The sequence below is a fragment of the Vanessa tameamea genome, chromosome 19 (assembly GCF_037043105.1).
Source record: "Vanessa tameamea isolate UH-Manoa-2023 chromosome 19, ilVanTame1 primary haplotype, whole genome shotgun sequence".
Taxonomy (NCBI): Eukaryota; Metazoa; Arthropoda; class Insecta; order Lepidoptera; family Nymphalidae; genus Vanessa; species Vanessa tameamea.
In genome coordinates this window covers 4,785,288-4,809,246 of record NC_087327.1, presented here as the reverse complement: position 1 = coordinate 4,809,246, position 23,959 = coordinate 4,785,288, and the positions used below count along the sequence as shown (strand labels likewise).

Below are 23,959 nucleotides of genomic sequence, written 5' to 3'. Positions count from 1 at the left end.
TTTTTTTATGTAATTTTAAAAACGGTTTTAGGTCATTATATTTTTGAAGTATTTTGGAGTATCATTGTGTTTGATCAAGTATAACCTTGTAAATATGCCATATCGAAACGCTACTTTGACAACAATCGTCAACAATGGTGGAACGGATTCTGTGACATTTCTGAGGCAGTGTTCGTTTTCTGATACGAAAATATCAATAATGATCAATATTTTAAAAGTAATAACAACTGCGATAATATTTTAATAATATTTCGCCTTATATTAATACAAAACGTCGAGAATGTGTGATGTTTGTTCGGAGTTTTCACAGCTTTTAGTAAATTGTAAGTTACATTGTTTCGAAATATTGTGAACCATTTACTTTTACGTGTATTTTCTTACTTAGAACTTTCATAATTCATACTAAACTTTTATTAAATGAATGAGTGTAACCAAAATTTAATCTAAATGCCCTTTTTGTTTGTTTTATTTTAGGTGAAACAAGATTAACCGACGATGTGTCCCAGTATCCAACTATAAGTCAATCCGAACTCGAAACAGTATTAAATTATATTCTTTCGTGGCCACAAAGGTAGGAATAGACTTATGACAGTAGTATTCATTTATAAAATAATTATATTGAGATAAAAATAATTATAAATATTAAATAATTTGTGTGTTTGTGTGCCTTGAAAGGTATGCATTCCTTTCAAGGCACATTTGTTTTTGTATCAATGAATCGTTAAAAAAATATTTTGACAGTTCAAAATCTAATTATTTATTTTATAAAATTTTAAATTATATAATGTACTTGTATTTAAGGCAATGTATGTGCTGTTACCGTGATGTGAAGAATTTTGAAAGATTTTATTTGGTGGTTCAAAGCATTCTGTGCTTATCCGTGTGCCAACTTAAACAACTTAAAGATGATTTATTAGCTTCTGTTAAAACTGAAGCAAACAGTGATAGTCAAGAAATACAAAAAGAACCAGAAGTTTTAAACACATTACAAAATGAAGAAGAAAGCTCGGAATCAAAAGAAAAAGTTCTGGAAACAGAAAGTACAAAACCTCCAGAACCAAATGAACCTGCAGATGAAGCCACTAGCATAGATAAACCTCCTTCTGGTGATATGGAGACATGGTCTATGCAGCAGAAAGAAAAGCTAATGCACATAGTGTCCAAGATATTTCTCCTAAATTTCCCTCTTTATTTAGCATGTAAACATTCAGCACTTAGCCGGCTAGATGACTTGTCAGCACAGGAGATATCAAATCTGAGCTCATACTGTGATCTTCATGATACAGAAATACCAGCATATTTACTACGGAATGTTAGCTTATTTTGTAAACTTGGAGGAGTTTGTGCCATGACATCAGTATTTGAAAGTGCAACACCTGCTAGTCTTCCTTTGTCTATGGCACATGCAATAGTGGCTGCTGTTGGTAACTTAAAATTGTGGTTAAATTTCAGAGCAGTTGCACAACTTTTTATGCCTTTAAGGAGCAAGATATTAAAGTATATGTGTAGTTTGGAAGATAAAGACTTAAGGGTGCCAGCTGTCAAGTCTATGGCGGGTAAGTAATTATATTTTTTTTCACAATTGTTTGAATTATGATTTAGATATTTATATATTAACCATAAAAAAAATGTTACCAGATTTTATGTGGGGTGCTGCTAAAGAACCACTTGATGCCCCGCTAGCATTTGACGGAGATGGTTTGGCATTAGCTTTCAAATATTTCAACAGCAGTACATTGACCATGAGGTTGGCTGGAGTAGCGCAGATCAATGCACACATAGCTGCACATAATGAGCTTTGTGCAGGAGAACCAGCTGCTGATGCAGAACTAGCTGGACAACAATTGGCAACTTGGTTAACTAATAATAATATCATTGAACACTTGTTCGGTCCCAACTTACATGTTGAGGTAAATAATCTATTTCTTTTTTTGGATTTTGTGAGTTTTAGGATAAATTAGTTTTAAATAAAATAATCTGTTATGTTACAGGTGATAAAACAATCCCACATGATTTTAAAGTTTCTCGCTGTGGAAGGTCGAGTTACCCCCGAGCATGTAGAGTTGGTATGGGCGGCTGCGCAGCTCAAGCATTGTGGTCGTCAAGTATACGACCTACTACCTGGATTTATTAGGGCCTTAGCACCGAAGCCGTGTGCACATCTGTATAGTCTGCTATGTTCTCTACCTCCAAAGGAACACACTGAACAGGTCAGTCTTACTGATGAAAGTTTAGTCCAAACACAAACTGGCACTAAACCACGAACAGATCGAATGAAACAATATTCAGTACGGGTAGTAGCGCTATAACGCGGCATGTGGTCTCAGAGCCTGTACCTGGCGTCGGCGCTGATGCGCGCCATGTGGGCGCGCGGCGGCTGCGGCGCCGGCTCGCCCGCGCCCGAGCCGCCGCGCCTGGCGCCGCCCGTGTGCAAGCCGCACCACCGCTCCTCCTCCGAGGCCAGCGTCAGCATGGACCAGACCAACTCCGACGACGACCCGGTAACGACCCTGAACCGATCATTTGTGGGACCGATTCGACTCACTTGTAACACTGTGCCTATGAAACATTATATAGACACGTTTTGTGTGTATGTTGAATTAAAATACGTATAAAAATAATAATGTATTGCTAATTGTAAATTATATAGATAATCTTTTTAAAGTGTGAAGAATTAAGTACCTCCGGGGAAGAGGCGGGACCTACACCACGAAAGCAAAGCAAACATCAACGTGAACTTACAGGTATAATTAACTTTTGTTTTTCTGGTTAATTTATAATTGATATTAATATAATATATAGTTAATATTAATTAACAAAAGCAAATTATTTATGTATTTTGTATTTACAGCTGAGCAAGAATGGCTCCGTGAAGGTGAAGAACTGGCTAAGAAAGAATGTTCTTCACTTAAATCTTGTCAAAAGTAAGTAAATCAGATGCTATAATTTGTTTTAAGCCCATACATAAATTCATTCAGAGTTTTTCACAATTAGATAAACTCCTATTTATACACATGATTACGCGCAAAACAACAATAATTTGTTTAGTATATTATATATATAAAAAATAAAAATTATAAACGATGAGTAAAATATAAATTGTACTCTTATAGACGTAATAAGCGAGCAGGAAGCAGCGGAAGTGCCAGCAGCGGTGCCGAAGAGTTGCTGCGACCGCGGAAGAAGAAACTTTACAAGAAGCGTCACAAGCCAGGCAAGACGAGGCATTTCCGTGAGTGCATGGTCCATATATTTCATTGGATCTTTTTAGAGATATATGAACTATCAAAATTTGAGTACAGATCTTTTAACATATTATGCACTAGCTGTGCCCGCGACTTCGTGCGCGTTGTTTGAATTTAAGTTATTTGGATATTGTAGCGTGATTTTATTTTTATTCTATATATAATTCTAAAATAAAAGTAGCCTAAGTTACTCCTTATTACATCTGCTATCTGCCAGTGAAAGTCCCATCGAAATCGGTTCAGCCGTTCCAGAGATTAGTCGGAATAAACAGACAAAAATTGTAAAAAAATGTATTTTGGTATATGTACCGTGTATACATACATATGCATTTAGTAAAAAGCGGTTATTTTAATATTACAAACAGACACTCCAATTTTATTATATGTATAGATATTGCTTTAAATTTATATTCTTAATTTGAATAATCGATTTTTTTTTTATATATTACTGTCACTAAATAAGATTTGTAATAAAATTTTCGACCAGTAGCGACACAATTGAAAACTGCGGACTTAGCGGAGTCTGTGTCCGACGTGGAGGAGGAGTCGTCCGGCAGCGACACAGCGCACTGTCAACTCCTGTGCGACAACGTCGATGCCAGGTTGGAATTTACTTAGATTTTTTATAAAACAACATATTAGAAGCGTTTTATTATGAGAGCTAGGTCTCGTTGTCTTTATGTTTATTTTATGTCCGTTCGGATAACGTACATACACATTATACACATAACTACTAAAATCCCATCAGAAGATATTTGAAATGCTCCGGGTGTCAAAATAATAATATCCTCTTTGCTTTACAACTCGAATAAAGAATATGTGCGATCAAGCAGGCGGCTGATGGAGCTGCGACTGATGGAGAGCTACAAGCGGCGCGAGGAGGAAGAGGGCAGCGCGTCGTCGGCGCTGTCGGCGCACTCGCACTCGCACCGACACCTGCCCGACCTGGACGAGGACGACTCCGCCTGCGAGGAGGAGCTGGCCAGGCTCGCCGCGCAGGCACTGACGAACGACATTATTGCATATTTGTAGATTATGTGATGAGATGGATATTATATGGTGCGTCTAACGCTTTCGTGCAGGCGCAGTGCCTGACGGAGTACGGCGGCGTGGGCTTGGAGGCGCGACCGCCCTCGCCCGCTCCCGCGCCGCTGCCCTTCAACGTGGACGACGTGTGCCGGCCCGGGAACACGCTGTTGTGGGATCTGCTGCAGGACGGCGCCATTGTGAGTCGTATGACGATGATACACATATTATATCCTACTTTAGTTGCTATGTAATATTTTAAACAGGTTTTGTTTTCTTTTTTTTTGCATATAGAATTCGAAGTTTGAATTGATTAAAAAATATATCACAATATTATGCAGAATTAGGTATCTCGACTTTATATGGATAAAATTCATACAGTTTCTAAGACCTATAGTTTCGGAGACCTCAGGATAAGTCAGTCGATGGTATTTCCTTTATACATAGATAATATAAACTATAAAATTTATAGGAGCAACTCGGCGAGGGTCTGGCGTTAGAGGCGGAAAAAGCTTTATGTGCACTGCTATGTTTTAGTACTGACAAATTCATCAGAATCAAATTCATAGAGGGATGTCTAGACAATCTCGCTAATCATAGGTAAATAATTTTTTGTATTCACTTAATTTTTGCTTTCCTTACTATTAACGTGTATCTAAACATCATTAACTCGAACAGATCCGTTGCGGTATCGTTGCGTCTACTACCAAAGTTATTTTCGTCATTCCAACAACTAAGAGGAATGGATATGCACCAGGTACAATTTTGTAATTTCTTTATATATTATAAATTGTGTGAAAGAACGGAAATTATATTATTTTTTAATTAATAATAATAAAATTCAATAGCAACAATAATATTTGTCAATAAGTTTACAATAAAATGCGAATCTAACGAGTAGAACTCTGCGCAGGTGGTGATGTGGGCGGAGCGCGAGCGCGGCATGATGCGGCTGTTCCTGGAGGACCTGCGGCACTACGTGTCCACGCGCGCGGGCGCGCCCGTGGGCGACGCGCAGCACTACGCGCACATCACGGAGCTCACCGTGCGCCTGCACTTTCTCACCGCGATATTTTCGCCTGTCGGCTCCCCGCACCATTTTAGGTGAGATATTTTATCACCGATGAGTCGATGTTTTATACTGCAGCCGGGTGCTATGCTGTTTTCTTTTGACCCTCCATATAGTCACGAAATGAAAATATTCAGTGTCGTATTTCAGCGTTAGAACGAGTAAGAAGCTTTTTAAGTTATTGTATATGTAATGATTGATAGAACTAGGTTCCGAAGTTTACAGGCAAATTTTACCAATCTGGTGGCAAATATTTCATCATCCATAGTCCACGAATAAAACATCGAGGTGCTCTCGTCAACAGACTGACGGTGGAGCAGGTGGAGGAGCTGTGGCAGTGCCTGGTGGCGCGCGGATCGAGCGAATGCGCAGACTGCCTGTACTCATGGCTGCTGTCGCACACCAAGTCGCCCGACCAGCATGCACTCGGCCTGGACGCGCTACGCTTTCTCTACGTCGAGAAAATGCCCACACTGGATCCAGAGGTTCATTTAGAAACTTTAAAAGTGTTATATATATAATATTTGAACAAACATATTCTTAAAATTCCTTATGTTTGTTTATTTTATAAAGGTTATTCATTCTATATATAGAAATAAATGTAGTCAATAGAATTGTAATTTCCATTGACCAAATCATAAATTGTAAATTTTATACATACTAGTCTCGACCACTTTCTAACAATAACAATACTTCATCTTTGACGATGGAACTATAAATGAAAGTTTGATTGATTGTGTTTCCCAGACTATCAGCATAATGGGCCTCAGCCTGTACCAGCAGCTGTGCAACTTGGCGCGCATGGCGCTGGGCGCGGGCGACTCGCGCGACGCGGCGCACCCGCACACGCTGGCTATGGACCATCTGTGGAAGATCGCGCTCAGAGCCAATAGCACCGGTATATTCACTTAAACGTTCCAAGTCAATAATGTATAATCTGTTAAGTTATTATTTGTACAAAATTTCTTAATCGTCAAATATGTATGCAAGTATGATGAAAAAACTTTATTCTATTCTTTTTGGTCTGGTATTTCACAATCATAATTGACCTTATTTTTATTGTCATACAGATGTATCGATGGGCGCTATTCAATATCTCAACAGCTACTATATGGGCCAACAGTTACAGCAAGAAGATGACTTTGTTTCCAAATGTATGTTTCATCTGTCATCAGCCGCTGAGAGATTAATATCTAAAAATGATGATGGTCAGGGCACGTCGCTGACATCGAGTGTTCCTATAGAGGAAAACAAAGAGACTGAAAAAACTACAGATAAACAGAATATTTATGAGCATATGACCGAAGAAGCAGCATTACAGTGTATACAGAGGGCTTTGTTGTTGTTAAAAACACACTTAGACACATTCAAAAGAAGGTATGTTGTTATTTTAATTTAGTGTTTATAAATATTATTTTGATCAAATATATATACAGATAACTTAAGCATTACAGAATTTAATAATAACAATAAATATATTTACCATCTTGCATTCCCATTCAGCCTCAACCTTGACTAGTACAGAATGCGTTCAGGTATTGAGTTTACCCACTTTTTTATATCGAGGATCTATGCTCTAGTGTGAGAAGATAAATGATAGCTAGTATAGTTAATATAGATATAAGAAACATAACAATTTCGTTACTACCTCTGGCATGTGCAAGGTAACGTATGGCTAAAAGCCCCTGCAATGAGTGCCTACCAACACTACTCGTCTGCCTTAGGAGTCTAAGTAAAAAGAATAATAACGAAGTCCCTCGCGAGGCAGATACGCGTACCACCTGCGGCGCTGGGCGCTGGCGGAGTCGGGCGCGTGGGAGGGGGGCGCGAGCGGCGCGGGCAGCGTGCGCGTGACACTGCAGCCCGCCGGCGCCGGCCCGCGCGCCTCGCTCGCGCTGCACCAATCCGACCTCGTGGCGCATCTGCGTGCGCACGTGCACGTCTGGTGGGAGAGACAGGTCTGCGACCCCTAGTTTTAAACGTTGTCGTTATTAAATTATATTTTCAATGTGGTTTACTTATATTTATAAATAAATTATATGATTATAGATACAAGGGGAAGAAGGAGTCACTGCGCTTGCAACGGATGGCCCTCTCCGAATGATAACCCAGGGCCAGGAGTTGACGATCGACTATGATGAGCGGACGCTTTACGACATGGGTTTTAAGGATAATCAGGTTAGCAATAAAAGTAATATTTATAATATACTAGTCTCACTTAGGCAAATTTACAGTTTTAGTCTGTTCAGTATTATGGACTGCTGTCATTTTGTACCCTATGTTCTTTCCTGTACCCCAGACAACGTGGATGCAATATTTCATAATGATCCGTTGAGTAGTTAAGAAGTGAAAATGTAACAAACAAACTCACTTTCGTAGTTGTAATATTTATGCTCAAATGTACCCTTGAGAAAATAAAATATGAATTAGTGCCCATTCCTATCTACATAACTCACTCCTTGACCGTAAAGTCGTATTTCTTTACCACGTCCACAGTTGGTGTTCGTGTCGGTGGGCGTGGGCGGTCGCGGCGCGTGGGCGGAGTGGCCGTCCGCGCAGCCGGCGCCGGCGCGCGCCCGGCTGCCCACCCACCTGCTGCTGGACCCCACCTACTTTCACCACTTATTCACGCTAATGCAGGCGCTCGGCCAGATGAAGGAGCCAGGGACTGGGGTGACTGACTATTATATTTTACTTTTCTTAAATTAATTATAATTTTAATTTAAAAATAATAGAAAAGTTTTTTTTTTAAATAATGAAATGTATTTGATTTTGCTCATTAACGTTTTTGGAAATGTATCATGGCTTAATTTATAATTTTATATCTTTTATCATTTTCAGGAGCCTGTAGCTCATACTAAGGCACAACTTTTATCTCGGCGTGTCTGGGACATTCTTCAAGCTGTGCCTCTTAACCCTACACTTCTGGAAGCATTTCAAAACCCATCAGAGAACAAGCTTCCAGAACTCTTAGACCCAATGAGTCCACAGAAACTAATGTATTCTCTACATATTATAGACAAACTAAGTTCAAATAACAATGGTTCTAATGTGAAGGAACCCACCAGTAACTTGGATAAGACTGAAGAGAAAGTGTGCGTAGAGAATTGGAATGAATTATTTATTAAGAAGGGTGGACTGAGGTTGCTATATGATATTATGATGTCAGGTTAGTACATAAAAAAAAAACTTTCTCAACAATATTCGCTAACTTTCGGCCATGGTAGTTAATATGGAAAAATTGTGACTTCCAAGAATCAAGACGCTTAAACTAATTCATTTACAAATAAACTCAAGAACTAAATTTGACGAATAAAATATTTGTCTGTTGTCTTTTATAAAGATATAAAGTGTTATTTATATGATACTAGTTAAGGTCGAAAATTGCTTGTAATTAAATTTTCTATTGTATTAATATTACAAATTGCAAGTCTATTGGATATCAAATATCATATTTGTTTGGATTTCTCATCTAATATCTAAATATTAAAAAACAATAATATGAACAGTTGGTTAATTCTTTTTTTTTAATTTATATTTGACACTTTTGTAATTTATCGTCTGTGGAGGATTCTCTCATCTATATTCATAGAGCAACGAATCATTGGTACTGTAGGAAAAACGAGTGTAATTCACACATAAATAATAAATAATAAGCGAAAAGTACACGTTTAAAGCTTTGGCAAACTTGATAACCTTCAATTGTACAATTTATCATATTATGTATACATGTAATTTTGTTCTCAGGCGTTTTACAGCGGAGCGACGACAGCGAGTGGCGTCAAGACTGCCTTGCGTTATTACTGCAGTTGCTGTGTCGCATCGGAACATTGCCCACCTCAGAAACCGGACAGACTCCAAAACTACACCCAGTACGTTATTCATACTATCTTTAGTAAAAACATTTGAAGCGATAGAACCAATAAAAGAATGAAAAGTAAATTAACTAGTTATTTTTATTTCGATTCTATGCAACTTTTGTGATCAAAATTATTTAGTTGGACTTATTACAAATGGAAGATATTAATTTAAATGTGGAAATAAATCGTATAGATTATTTCTCTTAGATTTTGATTTTAAAATATATTAATTATTTTAAAAGCAAATGATTTTATTTGTGTTGTCAAAATTTGCTTGTGAGATTGCAAGAATTATTACTTTTTAAATTTATTTAAAAATATATATTTATATAATGTGAATACATTCTATGGTTTTCTTCTTTCTGTGGTTTTATTCTATTCTTTTACTGGCACAAATAGTGATTATGTAGCAGTTTTAGTGAAACTTAAAACAACAAACTAATACAAATATTTTGTCCAAGGCTCTACTGTCTTTGATGAACGTGGAGGAAACGACGGAGAGGTTGATATCAATACTATGCGAAGCGGCCACAATGAAGGAACCCACCACATACAAGACTGGATTTTGGGGGAGGGCGCAGGTGAGTCCCGTGGCGCCTAGAGTCAGTCGGTCGTACCGTCGCCCGGCGCAGAGGTAGTGAGTGTGTGCGTGCGCAGGTGGTGCAGCACGCGATGCGCGTGTGCGTGGTGTGGGCGCGCGGCGGCGGCGACGCCGTGGCGCTGGCGTGGTCGCTGCGCCGCGCCGCGCCGCGCCTGCTGCTGGACGACGCCGACCCCGCCGTGAGTACTGCCTCTGCACTTATCATATTATTTCGATTAAGTTTCTTTACTATAATATATCAGAGATTTTGATATGAGGCAGATTCTGAATCAGATCTTGAGGGAAGTAAGTACACTCCCGTGCCCCGGAAAGCACGTGAAGCTATTGGCCTTGAGCCTGAACTGATAGTATAATTTTCGTGGTGTCTGCAGGCCGAATCTATTCCTTGTTTAGCTTTAACGTTAAACCAATTTGTTCCGTAGGTTCGTCGCGAGGCAGGCAGCGCGCTGTACCGCCTGTGCGCAGGCGGCGAGACGGGTGTGCTGGCTCCTCTACTGCAACTTTTGCTGCAGCATTTGCCTCGTGCTGCCGATATGCGACCGCATAATTACCACCACCATGAGGTAGCCAGAGAAGACGTTAGCTTGTTGCATGTTCAAACTATTTTTACAAATAATCTATAAATGTATTTTATGTACTTATTACGATTATTTTGGATTATTCGAGTAGAAGAAAATCAACTAATAACTTTTTTTTTGCTTTTTAAATATTTGAAGGTTGCTCATCATCACGCCGAAGAAGGAAAAGAGCCATATGGTCCAGCATGTAGAGACTACTTTTGGCTTGTATGTAGATTGATAGATGGGTTACCAGAAGACTTTTTTAAAGGTATTTTGTTTGATTTATTTACGTAATATTAATAAACCTTATATATATATATATATATATATATATCCTTAAAAGAGTATAAATTTGTCAATTAATGATGATGTAGAAAAAATCCATTTTTTAGAAGGTGCAGTCGCAGAAGATAGTGGAGCTCCAGATTTAAACGAACTCTGTGAACAAATCCGTTGTTCTCTTGAAAAACGTGAGATAATAGAGAAACGTTCTGAGCCATGTACCCCTGACGACGGATTGTACGGCCAACTGAGTCTCCTCACGCATTTATCGAAACATCCCTTACGTTTCAAAAACTCAGAACAAGGAACTAGAACTTTAGAAATGGTATATAAATAATAATTATTTTTTGGACGGCTTTTACTCAGAACTATGTTTGAAAAACCGTTATAAATGTACCACTCTCCCTCAGGTTTTCGGGTTTCTGTTCGACGTCCCCAACCCCTCCCAGAGAAATCTTCCCAAGTGCAAGTCGCAGAAGTCTCGCGCTGCAGCTTACGACCTGTTAGTGGAACTGGTACGGGGCGCGCCAGACAACTATATGGTCCTGCACCACAAGCTCATGGAACATCACAAACCTGGTGAGCGACCCCGATCCGTCCGGATCGTCGGGCAGACGAACGCGCGTACTAAGCGAGCCCCCCCCCGCAGGCCCGTCGTCGTCGTACCCGTGGGACTACTGGCCGGCGGAGGAGTCCCGCTCGGAGTGCGGCTACGCGGGGCTCACCAACCTGGGCGCCACGTGCTACATGGCGTCGTGCATGCAGCACCTGTACATGATGCCGGCGGCGCGCGCGGCCGTGCTGCGCGCCGACCCCGCCCACAGCCGCCACGCGCCCACGCTGCACGAGATGCAGCGCATGTTCGCCTACCTCATGGTACGTCCGCGCCGCTCACTTTCATGAATAATACTTTCTGGATGATAAACGCATATTGCGAATCGAACATTCGGTCCCAAAATTTATATATACATATTGTTTTTTTGTTAAAACCTTTTCTAGAGCCGAGCGGCACTAAAATGAGATGTTATAGCTGTAAATGATACAAATATTTTGACTTTCGGTAAAATAAATGACCATGCCTACGTTTTTTCATTATATTTTCTCAGGAAAGTGAACGCAAGGCGTATAATCCGCGTAGTTTCTGCAAAGTCTACCAGATGGATCACCAGCCACTGAACACTGGCGAACAGAAAGACATGGCAGAGTTTTTTATAGACCTCGTCTCCAAGCTCGAGGAAATGACTCCCGAACTAAAAAAACTAGTCAAGACGCTGTTTTGCGGCGTCTTAAGTAACAACGTTGTATCATTGGTGAGCTATTTACTTTGTTTTATATATTACGTTCTACAAACTTCATTTACATACATATGTAGGACTACCAAATTTCAATCCACTCCCGACTTCAGCGTCAAGTTGATCTCTCTTGACACGACACATCTGGACCGGTTACAAGGAAACATAAACTAAGCTGATAGGGCATTAGATATGTTGCGCCATCATAGGTGCACCGTATCTAACCTCACTAATCAGACCGAAGGACTACTGACTTTACGTGCTTTCGCAGCTGCCTAGAGCTTCTACATGATAAAACCTAGTAACTCGTTACCCGGCCGACCCTCTATCTGATGTAAATTTTCACAAGTTAGCCACCAACAGGGCGTTTTAAATCGATATTATGTTTTCCTTATACGTAACCATTAGTGGACGGTGTAATCAGTGGCCTTGTCCCGCAGGACTGCCCGCACGTGTCTCGCACGCTGGAGGAGTTCTACACGGTGCGCTGCCAGGTGGCGGACATGCGCAACTTGCACCAGAGCCTGGACGAGGTCACCGTCAAGGACACGCTGGAGGGCGATAACTGCTACACGTGTTCGCAGTGTGCCAATAAAGTTCGCGCCGAGAAACGGTAATTGTTCTGTTTTTAATTTTATGATATCTTTCTTTGTAACTAACTCACTAAAGGGACGATTTAGAAGAACTTGTCAGATTATAGTTTTTATAAATGAGGTTTCGCATCACCATGACTATAGTGTTGATCAGACGTTATGGGAGTTGGAATACTGAGCTGTTCCTAGGCAGGTTGTGCGTCGACCAACGTTCAATAAGCGATTGCCCAAGTGGAGACAGACTACTTGTTCACTTAATTCGATCAGGGTTGCTTTTTCATTTGTAAATACGATTAAATCTTTTTTAAAGTTTATTTTAATTGTTTCAGTTTGAAATGAAGCATAGCATTAAAGTATTTTATACTTATAATTTTTAATTATTGTTTACAACAAATCTTATATTCCGTTCATAATAAGATATATTTTTGTAAAAGATACTATTCATCAATATTATAACGACATATTGTTTTTATATTTTTAGGGCATGTTTTAAGAAACTACCTCGCATCCTTTGCTTCAATACGATGCGGTACACTTTCAATATGCTCACGATGCTCAAGGAGAAAGTCAACACGCATTTCTCTTTTCCCATGCGGCTCGACATGTCTGGCTATGTCGAGAAACATTTGATGCCGGCGCAATACCAAGGTAAGCATTTATATTTATTCATTTTAACAAATATCGCTGTGCTTTTATATATTTGTATAGAGAAAAGTAAAAAAATATATAGTGTTTAATTATTTATGTGACACTGGTATACTTTTCAGAGGAAAAAATTAAATCAGCTGAGTTAAAAAAAGATGGCGAAAGTAGTTCTTACAATGAAACTGAAGATTCAGATACTGAGGAGCATTATGAGTAAGTATTTGTGGTTTCAATAACATCTTACCTGACACCTGACATTTGATATATAAATAAATAAAAGTGCATTAATGTTTAATGTGATTAAGAATAAGAGAGATGATTATTAGAGTACAATTTATTCTACATTCGTTTGCTGAAATTAATCCAATGTTTCCAATCTAATTATTAGTTTAGAAACTAATTTTATTTATACTCTATATTAGTAACTTGTAATGTTAGATGTTTTCATGCGGAACATGTATTCTTATGTATGTTTGACTAATTGAGTGATTGTGCGACGAAAACTTAGGGAGGCTCAAGTCAATATAAATTAACAAAATTCAAATGTCTGTCTGTGATTTTAGAATAACAATAAATTTAGTAAAGCAATTTGTAATTTTTCATGACCATAACAACGGAAAATAATAATTAATTGGGTTATTATAACGAGACCTCCACGGGTTTAGTTTTTATTTTAATTTATTATGGTAAATGTCGACAAATAGTCGCCTACTGTAAGACTAATGTTGCGCGGCCTTCCAGATACGAGCTGATAGGCGTGACGGTGCACACGGGCACGGCGGACGGTGGCCACTACTACTCGTTCATCCGCGACCGCGAGCACGAGCTGCACGACCGCTGGCTGCTGTTCAACGACGCCGAGGTCAAGCCCTTCGACCCCGCGCACATCGCCGCCGAGTGCTTCGGAGGGGAGATGACCGTGAGCGCACTTACTTTACGCTCTCTCGGCACTCGACGTGTTCGCGTGCCACCATCCCATTTACATAGGACCGGTGCAGAGGGTTTTACAGCTGTATGAAAATGGATTAGACAAACTTTTACGACTGATTCCGTGCCTGGCCCCTTCTTGAAAATTATTTTGTTAGCGGGTGGGTTTTGCGCCACTATGCGACCAGTTGAAGACTAGTGCTGATATTTATGGATGCGTTTTATGCAAATTTTGTTTAAAATAGAAATAAGTAATTTTTGAAGTGATACCTTCTTATGGGAGGGTAAGCCGCTTCGTTACGTAACATCTTACGGCGCCCGTCTGTCTGGCTGCCCTGATGACAGCAGTAGGCAGGCTCCTCCTCTCTCACTCTAATCCTCAGCGCTAGCCGTATTTCGCACGGTTTAAGTTATTACTTCTGACGGGCGCGCCGAGACGCACACGTATTTGTTTTTTTTTTCTTATTGTTTTTTTTATTTCAGAGTAAAACATACGATTCGGTGACTGACAAATTTATGGACTTCTCCTTCGAGAAGACAAACAGTGCTTATATGTTGTTCTACGAGCTAAGTCCGCCGCGCAATCAGCGTGGTTCAGACTGTGGCCAGCAGGAGGAAGCACAGGTGCTTGGGTCAAAAATATTTGTGAAGTTCAACAAGGCATATATTTTTGTTTCCGAATTATTATTCTTTCATGATCTCAATAATAATAACATACTGAAATATGTATTTCAAATAATCTATTTTAACCGAACTTCGGCATCCGTACTTAATCGGTCGGAGAAATTTAATCACGACATGAAATAAAATCAAATTAAATAGAATCATGTATGAATACGAGAAGCAATTATAAGGTTATGGCGCCAAAATCTCGACTCCGCAAAGTCAATAAATCCCTCCTGAGACAAGGTATTCGTTTCTATAAAAAAAAATGGAATTTTGCTAATTAAAATAATTAGTCAAAAAAACATAAATAAATATGCCATATTATTCAACTCAAGATTATATATAATGATAAAAAAGCGTGGGGTAAATATTTATTAACTTTCAGGCAGGATATATTATAAATTTATATAAGTGTATTTAACTCACATAACTAGCATCTGAAATGTTGAAAAAGAGTAACTACTGAGTTTCTTGCTATAGTTTTGAAACGAATAAACTTCAATAGTTTTCTTTTCGTCTATTTGATTAAATGAAATCTTAAAAGATGTCATCGATTCAATATTGACTGAAATTTAGAATTTTTAATATTAGTTATACTCTTATGCCATCAAGTAGATAAGTTAAGTAACCGCATAGGACTGACTAGTCTGTCTGCCCGCAGTCGTCGCGGGCGGAGGAGAGCGCCAGCGCGGCCGTGGAGCGGCGCGAGGCGGCGCCGGCCGTGCAGCTGCCGCCCGAGCTGCTGCGCTGGATTTGGGACGACAACATGCAGTTCCTGCACGACAAGAACATATTCCAGCACGCGTATTTCACGTTCGTTTCCTTATCATATATTTACGAGATAAGACGCCGAATTACATTTCATATAAAGGACGATTGGGTCTACTTTTGAGTATATATATAATACACTAAAAACGTTAACATGAACAAATCAAACGTCTGAGACTTTAATGTCACCAGCGCCAAAAGTATGAACAAACTATTAGCGTAGTTGTTTGAATTATTTCAAAATTCAGTAGCATGATATAACAGATGAATTTTCATAAAGGGTTGCAATAAAAAAAATGATTCCATGTAGAAATAGTGGCCCTGAAAAGTGGGCGCGATGATAGCTGATAGAAAAAGTAAAACACGCTAAGCTTCCACGGCAAGCTTCGCAAAGCTAAGCATTTGTCATTGAACTTAATAATATAGATAGTAAGGAATTGTCAAAGACTTCGTGTCCCAATAGGTTCATGGGTCAGATGTGCAGCTCCGTACCGCAATCGCTACTCACGCTGAGGCCGGAGATCACAGAGGTCGCCGCCAGACTGTCGACCTCTTTCTTCATCGAAACCTTTATACACGCCAAGGAAAAGGTTAGTCGGCACGATGTTATTATAATACTGTTGCATAAAATCATCACACTAAACTAGTTGGCCATGTCTCCTATTCAAAGTCACTTAACTCCAGTGTGTGAAAGGCTGATCTAAGTCAGATTTTTAATTTCGAACATGAGACACAAAAATCAAAATATTTACTTATCGACCTACTTTACCGCAAACAGCAACGACAAAATGTCGATCACTATTATTTCCTTAATAATCCTTTAAATATAATCTGATCGCTTAATAAAATAATCAAGAAAATAAATTTATTGTGATTATATTTTCGGACAGGGCTATTATTCAGGGAGTCATTCAAGTCAATTTGATGGCTTTTTGTCACTTTGTTAAGCTATATTTATTAATTATTTGTGCGTTTTAGAAGACAATAGTCGAAGCGTAATTAAAAGCCCAAATTATAGAACATACTTATGTATATTTAACATTTATGTCATTTGTCCGATATTAATCGTCAGTTTTGTAATCATACATCGTTTCACTACGCTCCTAAAGAATATATTACATAAAAACTGTCGTATAGCCTACCATGGTGTCGTGGGTGGAGTTGGTGACGAAACAGTTCAACGCGTCCGCCGCGGCCTCGGAGTGGTTTCTCGGTCACATGGCTGATGACACGTGGTGGCCGATGCAGGTAAAGCCTTTTATAACATATTAAGACCTATTGTATACAGACTGATACAGTCTTAAAAGAGATAACGTTATAATTCATATATTTGTGAAATTTTAACATTTTAATATATTTTTTCAGGTGTTAATAAAATGTCCGAATCAAATGGTTCGACAAATGTTTCAGAGGCTATGCATGCATGTTATACAAAGGCTGAGGTGATTATTATTATTAATTTTTTTTAATTAACTTTAAATATATAAATGGACGATTGTAAGAAATCCTTTTAATTTCAGATCTAGTCATTGTGCCTTGTATCTTCAGGGTATGGAGGAAAGTGAAGACAATAGCAAATTAGGAGAAGCGAGTTGTGTTACTAGGTTTATAAGGATGTTATTGTCTTTGGTAAGTTTTTTTTGTCTTTTATATTTTGCATGATATCAAATAACAAGAAATAAGGTTTTCAAGAAAAAATAATTTTATTTTTGTATTATCTCTCAGCGATCGATTATTTAATTTAAAAGTATAATTTCCTGTTGCTAGATGGAAAGCGGAGCGCGGTCTCATTTACGGCACCTGACGGAGTACTTCAGCCTGCTGTACGAGTTCAGCAAGATGGGCGAAGAGGAGGGCAAGTTCATGTTGAGAGTCAACGCTATCTCCTCAATGGTCAACTTCTACTTGGGACAAAACTCTAACACGGTATTATGAATTGTTTATTGTTTTAGTTATTTATTATGATCCATTTGTATTACGTGATTATACAATCTTAAGCGATTAGATCGAATATTACCCAATTTTCACACAAAAAAAAAAATTCTAAATGATGGCTCGGCTATTTCATGATCTGCTTCCGACTTAGAATTATCAATTACATCATATATTTTGCCAAGAGTCGGTCGGTAGCGACTATAAGCGATACTGAGCGGCAAAGCGCTGCAGGTGGAATCCCCCAGCGAGGAGGCGAGTGGCAGCGGCAGCGGCAGCGGTGCGACGGACGGCTGCGGAGACAAGCTGCGGCCCGGCGCGCTCGACAAGATGGTGGCGCTCGTCAGCGGCCTCGTGGAGCGCTCGCGGGACCCCGCCGGCCACCTGGCGCTGGCCGAGCCCGACGCGCGTGCGCTGCTGCACGCCAAGGTACGGTGGCCCCGTCCACGAACACCAAACAAATTTGTTGGTACAAACTTTGCGCGCAAATATATCTTAATAATGACATGGTCCTGTTATTGTCCTAAAATTATACTTTGTTTATGTTACTCAATAATGTACGTTTCAGGGGTTTCCTTTCATCTATCAGCAAACGAGGGACAGTCTAAATCTACAGCAGACTAGATCTCTAATCTTCGCTCTGTGTCGGTGGAACGAAGCTCTCGCCCAAAAAATTGTGAATATGATCTTCCAGGCGATCGCGAAACACTCGGAAGTTAGTATTTTTTTTCGGTCGTCAAAGTAACCCAACGACGTAAACTACAAACGATCGTTCGTTCCAGAGCTGCGGGCCGTTTTTTAAGCTCCTGACGCTGCTAGTGGAGGGCAGCGGCGGCGGAGCGGGAGCGTCGGGCGGCTTGCCGTGCTTCACGCAGCTGGTGCTGGCGCGGCTGTGGGATGCCGGCGACGTGTGCCCGCACGCGGCGCTGGAGTGGCTCGCCATGCAGGTGCCGCGCAACAAGGCGGCCCACGCGTGGGCGCTGCGCACGGCAGACCGCTGGCTGGAGGCGCAGCTGCTGGCGGCGGGCGCGGCGCGGGTGCGGGCGGCCGCCGCGCTGCTGCTGGTGGCGCTGGTGCCGTCGCAGCACTTCCGCGCGGGGTACGCGCGGGCGCGCCCGCTGCCTGCGCCCGCGCTCCACCTCGCCAAGCTGCCCGACACGGCGCACCACACGCTGCACCAGGTCCTTGGCGAGCCACATTGTACCTGTGATTAGCCATGTGAAATTTTATTAGTAGTGATTTAATTTTCGCTTCCCATTATCCAGGTGTATACGATGCTGTTAGGCAAATTAAAAGCTGCCAGAAAATACACTGACATCGCCGTCCACGGAACTATGAAGCTGACTGCGTATTTTGGAGTTATGTCGTATTGTGTCGTAAGCAGGGTTGAGAAACTAATGGTATGTAATTGATCTACTTTAAAACTCAGTTACCTGAGTAAGAAATGTACCTATCCTACAGTTTTCTTTTTCTCTGTAGTTCGGTCAGTATTTCAACGATCTGTGGGAGCTATACCATCCTGCGATATCGGAGCCGTCGGTGGCGGTGCATCCCAACAAGCAGGCACTGCTCACATTTTGGCACGCCGTGTCTGTCGACTGTCCTGAAAACGTGCAACTAATGCTAGCCAACCAGCGCCTCACTAAACACATAGCATTCAATTATATTCTGTAAGCTACAGTTTTGCATATATTCTTTCTAAATCAAAGTAATAAAATATATTAATAAGATAAAAACCATCTAATAGTTAATATCATTAAAAATATATAGACATTCGCTTCTTGTATTGTACTATACAAACTCACAGTGCGGACCACGAGGACGGCGAGGTGGTGGCGTACAACCGCGCGATGTTGCCGCCGTACTACGCGCTGCTGCGCCTGTGCTGCCGCCGCTCGGGCGCCTTCGCGCGTGCACTCGCGCAGCATCAGAACATACACTGGGCCTTCCGCAACATCGCGCCGCACGCGCACCTCTACCCCGGCGCCGCGGACGAGCTGCTCAGGTTCGACCGGCACTATAATGCAAGCTCAACGAGCTAAAAAAACATCTTTAAAGTTATTAATATATAAGTAACATAATATGATCACCAGGCTAGCGCGAATCCTGGCGGCTCGCGGTGGTGCGGGGGGCGCGGGCGGCGCGGAGGGCGTGGACGCGCGCGAGGCCGCCGCCTTCCGCCGGAGCACGCTCTCCGCTTATTTACAGGGTGAGCAGACGCGTCTCTCGACTAACAGTTTATAACTCAGGAGCGGAGGTTTCTCCTAGTGGTCGCATGATATGGATTACTTTTGCAGGTTTAAATGGACGGACGTGCTGGACGACGTTAATATCGGCGTTCTGCACGCTCGTTGAGAATGAGGACGATAGACTGTATGTAGTTTACAACGGTGGACTGCAAATGACTTTTGAAGTGAGTAGTAATATAAATTATATAACTTTTCATTTAAAATTTAACGAACGATGCAACGAGTTTGATTTGGAGGTCTAATGCTGAAAATTCTCTCTCGACTCGCATATCTCGAGAACAAACAGAACGCATAAATCAAATTCGATACTTTTCTATAACAGGCACTGCACAGCCTACACGCGGTGTACGTGGAAGGCGGCGGGGTTGGCGGCGTGGGCGGCGCGAGTGCCGGCGCGGGCAGCGCCGTGCGCGCGGAGCTGGGCGCGGCGCTGCGCTGGGCGCGGGCGCTGTGCCGCACGCTGCGCCTGCGCCGCGACGCCAAGGAGGCGCGGGCGCTGCTGCTCGCCTGCAAAGACTGGCCCGAATGCGCCCGCCGCCTGCTCACGCTGCTCAACCTGCACCAGCGCACTCCGCGGCTGCCGCACGCCGCTCTCGGTGAGGACATGTTCTCTTATGTGTATACCAAGAAAAATAGCACCTCGATAATCTTGTGGCTAGAGAATAAAATGTAAATTTCGAGGGTCTGGGCTTAAGTCTCGATCTCTTTCGTTCCTGTCGTATCGGATTTTGCTCAATCGATATGACAAGAAATGGAGAGTAATTGCGACATCATTTGTGTACTATAATATAACGCGTGCTTTTGCTAATCTTTCCTAAGACCGAAGATCGATCATGACATCATCCGTATATTATTTCTAGACAGTTTGTTATGTATAATATTTAAATTTTCGAATGTATCCGAACAAAATTAAAATTTTAACGTTTATAGAACTTAAAATTATATGATTGAAAACATGTCCATACACTGGGGTCGTCTATCTGATGACGCCGTCTACAGGTGTTCTCCGTGAGCTGGTTCTAATCGGCGGCGGGGCGGCGCTCGGCGCGCTCGTGCCGCTGGCGGCAGGCGCGCACGCCGCGGCCCGCGCGGCATCGCGCCCGCGCTTGCGCACGGCGCACGCGCACGCGCACCCGCACTCTCCGCCGCGCCCCGCCTTCTACCGCCCCTACCACAAGTTCATCGGTGAGTAGTGGTGCGAGACACGTCTGATTATATCGATGCCGTTTTATAGATTATAACGAACGAGATTCAAATATTACAAATTAAATTTTGCAGACACGTGTTGTCGAGTCGCGCGGAGTCAGCGCTGCATGTCGGAGCAGCTCGTGCTGCTGTCAGCATTGTGCGCCCTCGAGGCGGTACCGCTTCGTTTTAATTATTTCGCAACCTTCTGGAGAGACGTTGCGACGTCACCGGTGAGGCGCTACTAAATTTAGCATTTCAATGTACAATTTTGTCAGTGTAGATACTTTTGTTCTATTCAGACTAAGTTTAAAAAAAAATACTGATCGTCTGTGTTTCTCCAGGCGGACGCGAAGTTAGAAGAAATGTTGCTGGAATGTAGTGTTGTGTCGGAGTACGTTGATGCGGTGTTATTGGACGAACGAGAATCGCTAGCCGATCCTGCCATCTACGACTTCATGCAGCATTATTATCCCAAAGTAATCTTCATTTATTTTGTGTAGTGAGATTAATTTGGATATTGAACTAGACAATTCATTAAATATTTAATTTGTATTTCAGCTGGGAGGGGCGACGAGTCCGTGCGCATCGGGTGCGTCTAGCGTGGCGGGGGGGTCGGGCAGTTCGGGCGCGGTGGGCGGCTCGTCGCGGGCGGCCGAGGCATTGGCCGAGGAGCTGGCCGGCAGCGCAGCTCGGGCGCCGCTCGTCACGTTGGTGGGCAGTACGCGGGCGCTGCTGCTGATGGCAGAGCGTGCACGTCCGACGACGGGTTCATCGTTAGCGCGCGCTTTACATCGAGCTGCCACCGCGTTACACCAAAGGCTACTTAGACCCACCGGTAAATCGCTTTGCTGAGTTTATTTAGTCTTTGTGTAGCTTTATAATACATAATAATAAAGTTAGCTAGCTGTGACATACCTGTAACTTTGACTACGCCGTACGACTAAAATATCTTTGTCCTTAAAAATATATTACATGTTTTTTACGCTATTAGAAAATATCGTATTATTATTTATTCCTATTGTAGTAAATTATAACTGAAGATATTGTAATGTTGCGGCATTTTATTGAGCAATAATAGTTTCCATAATAGAAGAAGAAACCGGCGAGACAGAGGCGGGAGGTCCGACGAGCGAGGCGCGTTGTCCGTCCGCGGAGGGCAGCGAAGGCGAGGAGCCACTGGAGGAGTCCGATGAGTCCGCCGAGGAGGCGGCGCCTGCGTTGCCCGACCTGCTGCCATTGCTGTCGCACGCCTTGCGCCGCCTGCACCAGCTGCAGCCGCCCGACGACTGAGCGTCGCTACGAGGACATTACTCTCATTCTATCTCTATGAGAATATTTCGATAGACTTATAACTGAACCCTGGACTGTGACATCAGAACGACTCTTAAAATCCACCTTTACCACATTGAAATTTAGATTATGAAATGAGAGCACTTTAAAAATAAACCGCATTGTGTTTGATATACCTCACGGTTTTTTTCTAGTAAACCGTTACAAATTAGATTTTTTAAGCACACATATCTGTAAATATTATATGTCTGCAACCTGTAATTATTCTCAATATTAAAATAATGGCTACTCTGTAGCGTGAATCGAATTAAATTTTGATTATTAAGTTTAGCTGCAAATCACTAGTTTTATGAAATATCTTACTTTGAAAACTTATTTTAAATTTTTAAAACATGTAAACAATATATTTGGGAAACTCGTCCCATTTATCGTTTAATAATTTATATATTTGTTGCACTACTTACAATGAAAATTGTTTGAAGGCTAAATAAAATCTAGTAGAAAAGAAAATATGAAAATCGTCGTAATATTGTTGCAAAGTGAATCCGGTGCTTATGTTAAAATATGTGCAGTTAGTTTCATTTATTTATTATTAAATTAAATTTGTAATTAAAAATTCATGACATAAAAATGTTAAATATTTTTGGAACATTCCAAGCTTTGATCAATTAACTTCTACGAATAGGAGTTAGGGTATATTTCTATCTGTTTTACAATAAGTAAAATACAAATTAATACACCCAATTCACCGCTCTTACGTGGAAGTGTATCGTGTATCGATTTTAACTTCATATGACGATTTCTTTGTAAGAGTATTTGAAAAACAATTCAGACGACCAAATTTAATATGTTTTGGGTATTTTGGCTTGTTTTTCAAAAGGATAGATGCTCAATATGTAATTTTATAAAAATTTTTAGATATTGCCTTTTTCGTTTAGTGTATAAGGAGTTTGTAACAAACGATGCTTAAAGTAAATATGTATAGAGTCTGTTTCCTACCTGTTTGAAATGACTATTTTATTTATGTTTAACATTGTATGTAATTGGTCGCAGATATTTTAGTATTATATCGGAGGTCGGATGAAACAAAATCAACTATCTCTTTTACCCGTATGTTTAAAACACTGCAGGTATATGTCATACTTAATTTTGCTTGTTTAATTGTATCACAATTATAAACATGGTCTTTTAATTAACATATTTTTCAAAATTCCTCATTTTGTTACTTATTTAAAAGATTGATGTTAACTTGTAATACTTTTTATTCCGACCCCAAATGTAAATTATGTTAGTTCTATGACCGTAATATTAGGTAATTAAATATTGTGTATTGAGTGTAACTAAAATAATGGTAGATGTTTTTATCGTATCGCTTGATCCTGACAGAATCTCTTGGAATAAATTCAATTCATTCCCAGATGAGATCATAGAAAACACCACATGAATACTTAGTCATAAGATGTTTAGAATAGGAATGTTTTTTTTTTTTTAAATTAAAAGGTCCCTTAAATATTAATTGAGACCAAAACATATTTTTTACAAAATATTTTAATCTTAGCACCCACTTTTTTTTTAATATAAGAAGCAGGATAGAAGAAAATATAGATGGCTATTTTAAAACAAGGAACAACCTTGGAAAAATTAGTTTTCATCAAAATTATAATTACGTTTCGGCTGTGAAAATTTTGTTAGTTTAGGAATAAATTAAAATTTGTGAAGATTGTTCCACATACCCACATAAGAGTACCCCAGTGAATTTCACTTAG

General features: G+C 40.8%; 1 protein-coding gene across 1 annotated transcript; it reads left to right on the top strand.

The window, feature by feature from the left end:
* Positions 1 to 119: 119 nt before the first annotated feature.
* LOC113396093 (ubiquitin carboxyl-terminal hydrolase puf) lies at positions 120 to 23,618 on the top strand. The gene is given in 56 exon segments (XM_064217839.1): positions 120 to 323; positions 475 to 571; positions 802 to 1,556; positions 1,639 to 1,910; positions 1,992 to 2,210; positions 2,328 to 2,501; positions 2,666 to 2,744; positions 2,852 to 2,924; positions 3,114 to 3,232; positions 3,733 to 3,847; positions 4,076 to 4,242; positions 4,245 to 4,471; positions 4,744 to 4,871; positions 4,950 to 5,028; positions 5,185 to 5,375; positions 5,645 to 5,825; positions 6,088 to 6,238; positions 6,411 to 6,717; positions 7,109 to 7,298; positions 7,390 to 7,518; positions 7,837 to 8,013; positions 8,182 to 8,509; positions 9,088 to 9,212; positions 9,662 to 9,781; positions 9,858 to 9,980; positions 10,224 to 10,364; positions 10,518 to 10,629; positions 10,754 to 10,968; positions 11,054 to 11,222; positions 11,293 to 11,519; positions 11,750 to 11,953; positions 12,376 to 12,548; positions 13,010 to 13,176; positions 13,296 to 13,386; positions 13,915 to 14,092; positions 14,584 to 14,724; positions 15,428 to 15,579; positions 15,998 to 16,124; positions 16,672 to 16,782; positions 16,900 to 16,976; positions 17,055 to 17,163; positions 17,302 to 17,460; positions 17,701 to 17,895; positions 18,035 to 18,181; positions 18,249 to 18,647; positions 18,732 to 18,866; positions 18,946 to 19,136; positions 19,274 to 19,471; positions 19,560 to 19,675; positions 19,764 to 19,879; positions 20,038 to 20,311; positions 20,715 to 20,900; positions 20,994 to 21,133; positions 21,245 to 21,379; positions 21,462 to 21,738; positions 21,994 to 23,618. Coding segments are annotated over 56 exon segments (9,831 nt in total). The 5' UTR covers positions 120 to 280; the 3' UTR covers positions 22,194 to 23,618.
* Positions 23,619 to 23,959: the final 341 nt, after the last annotated feature.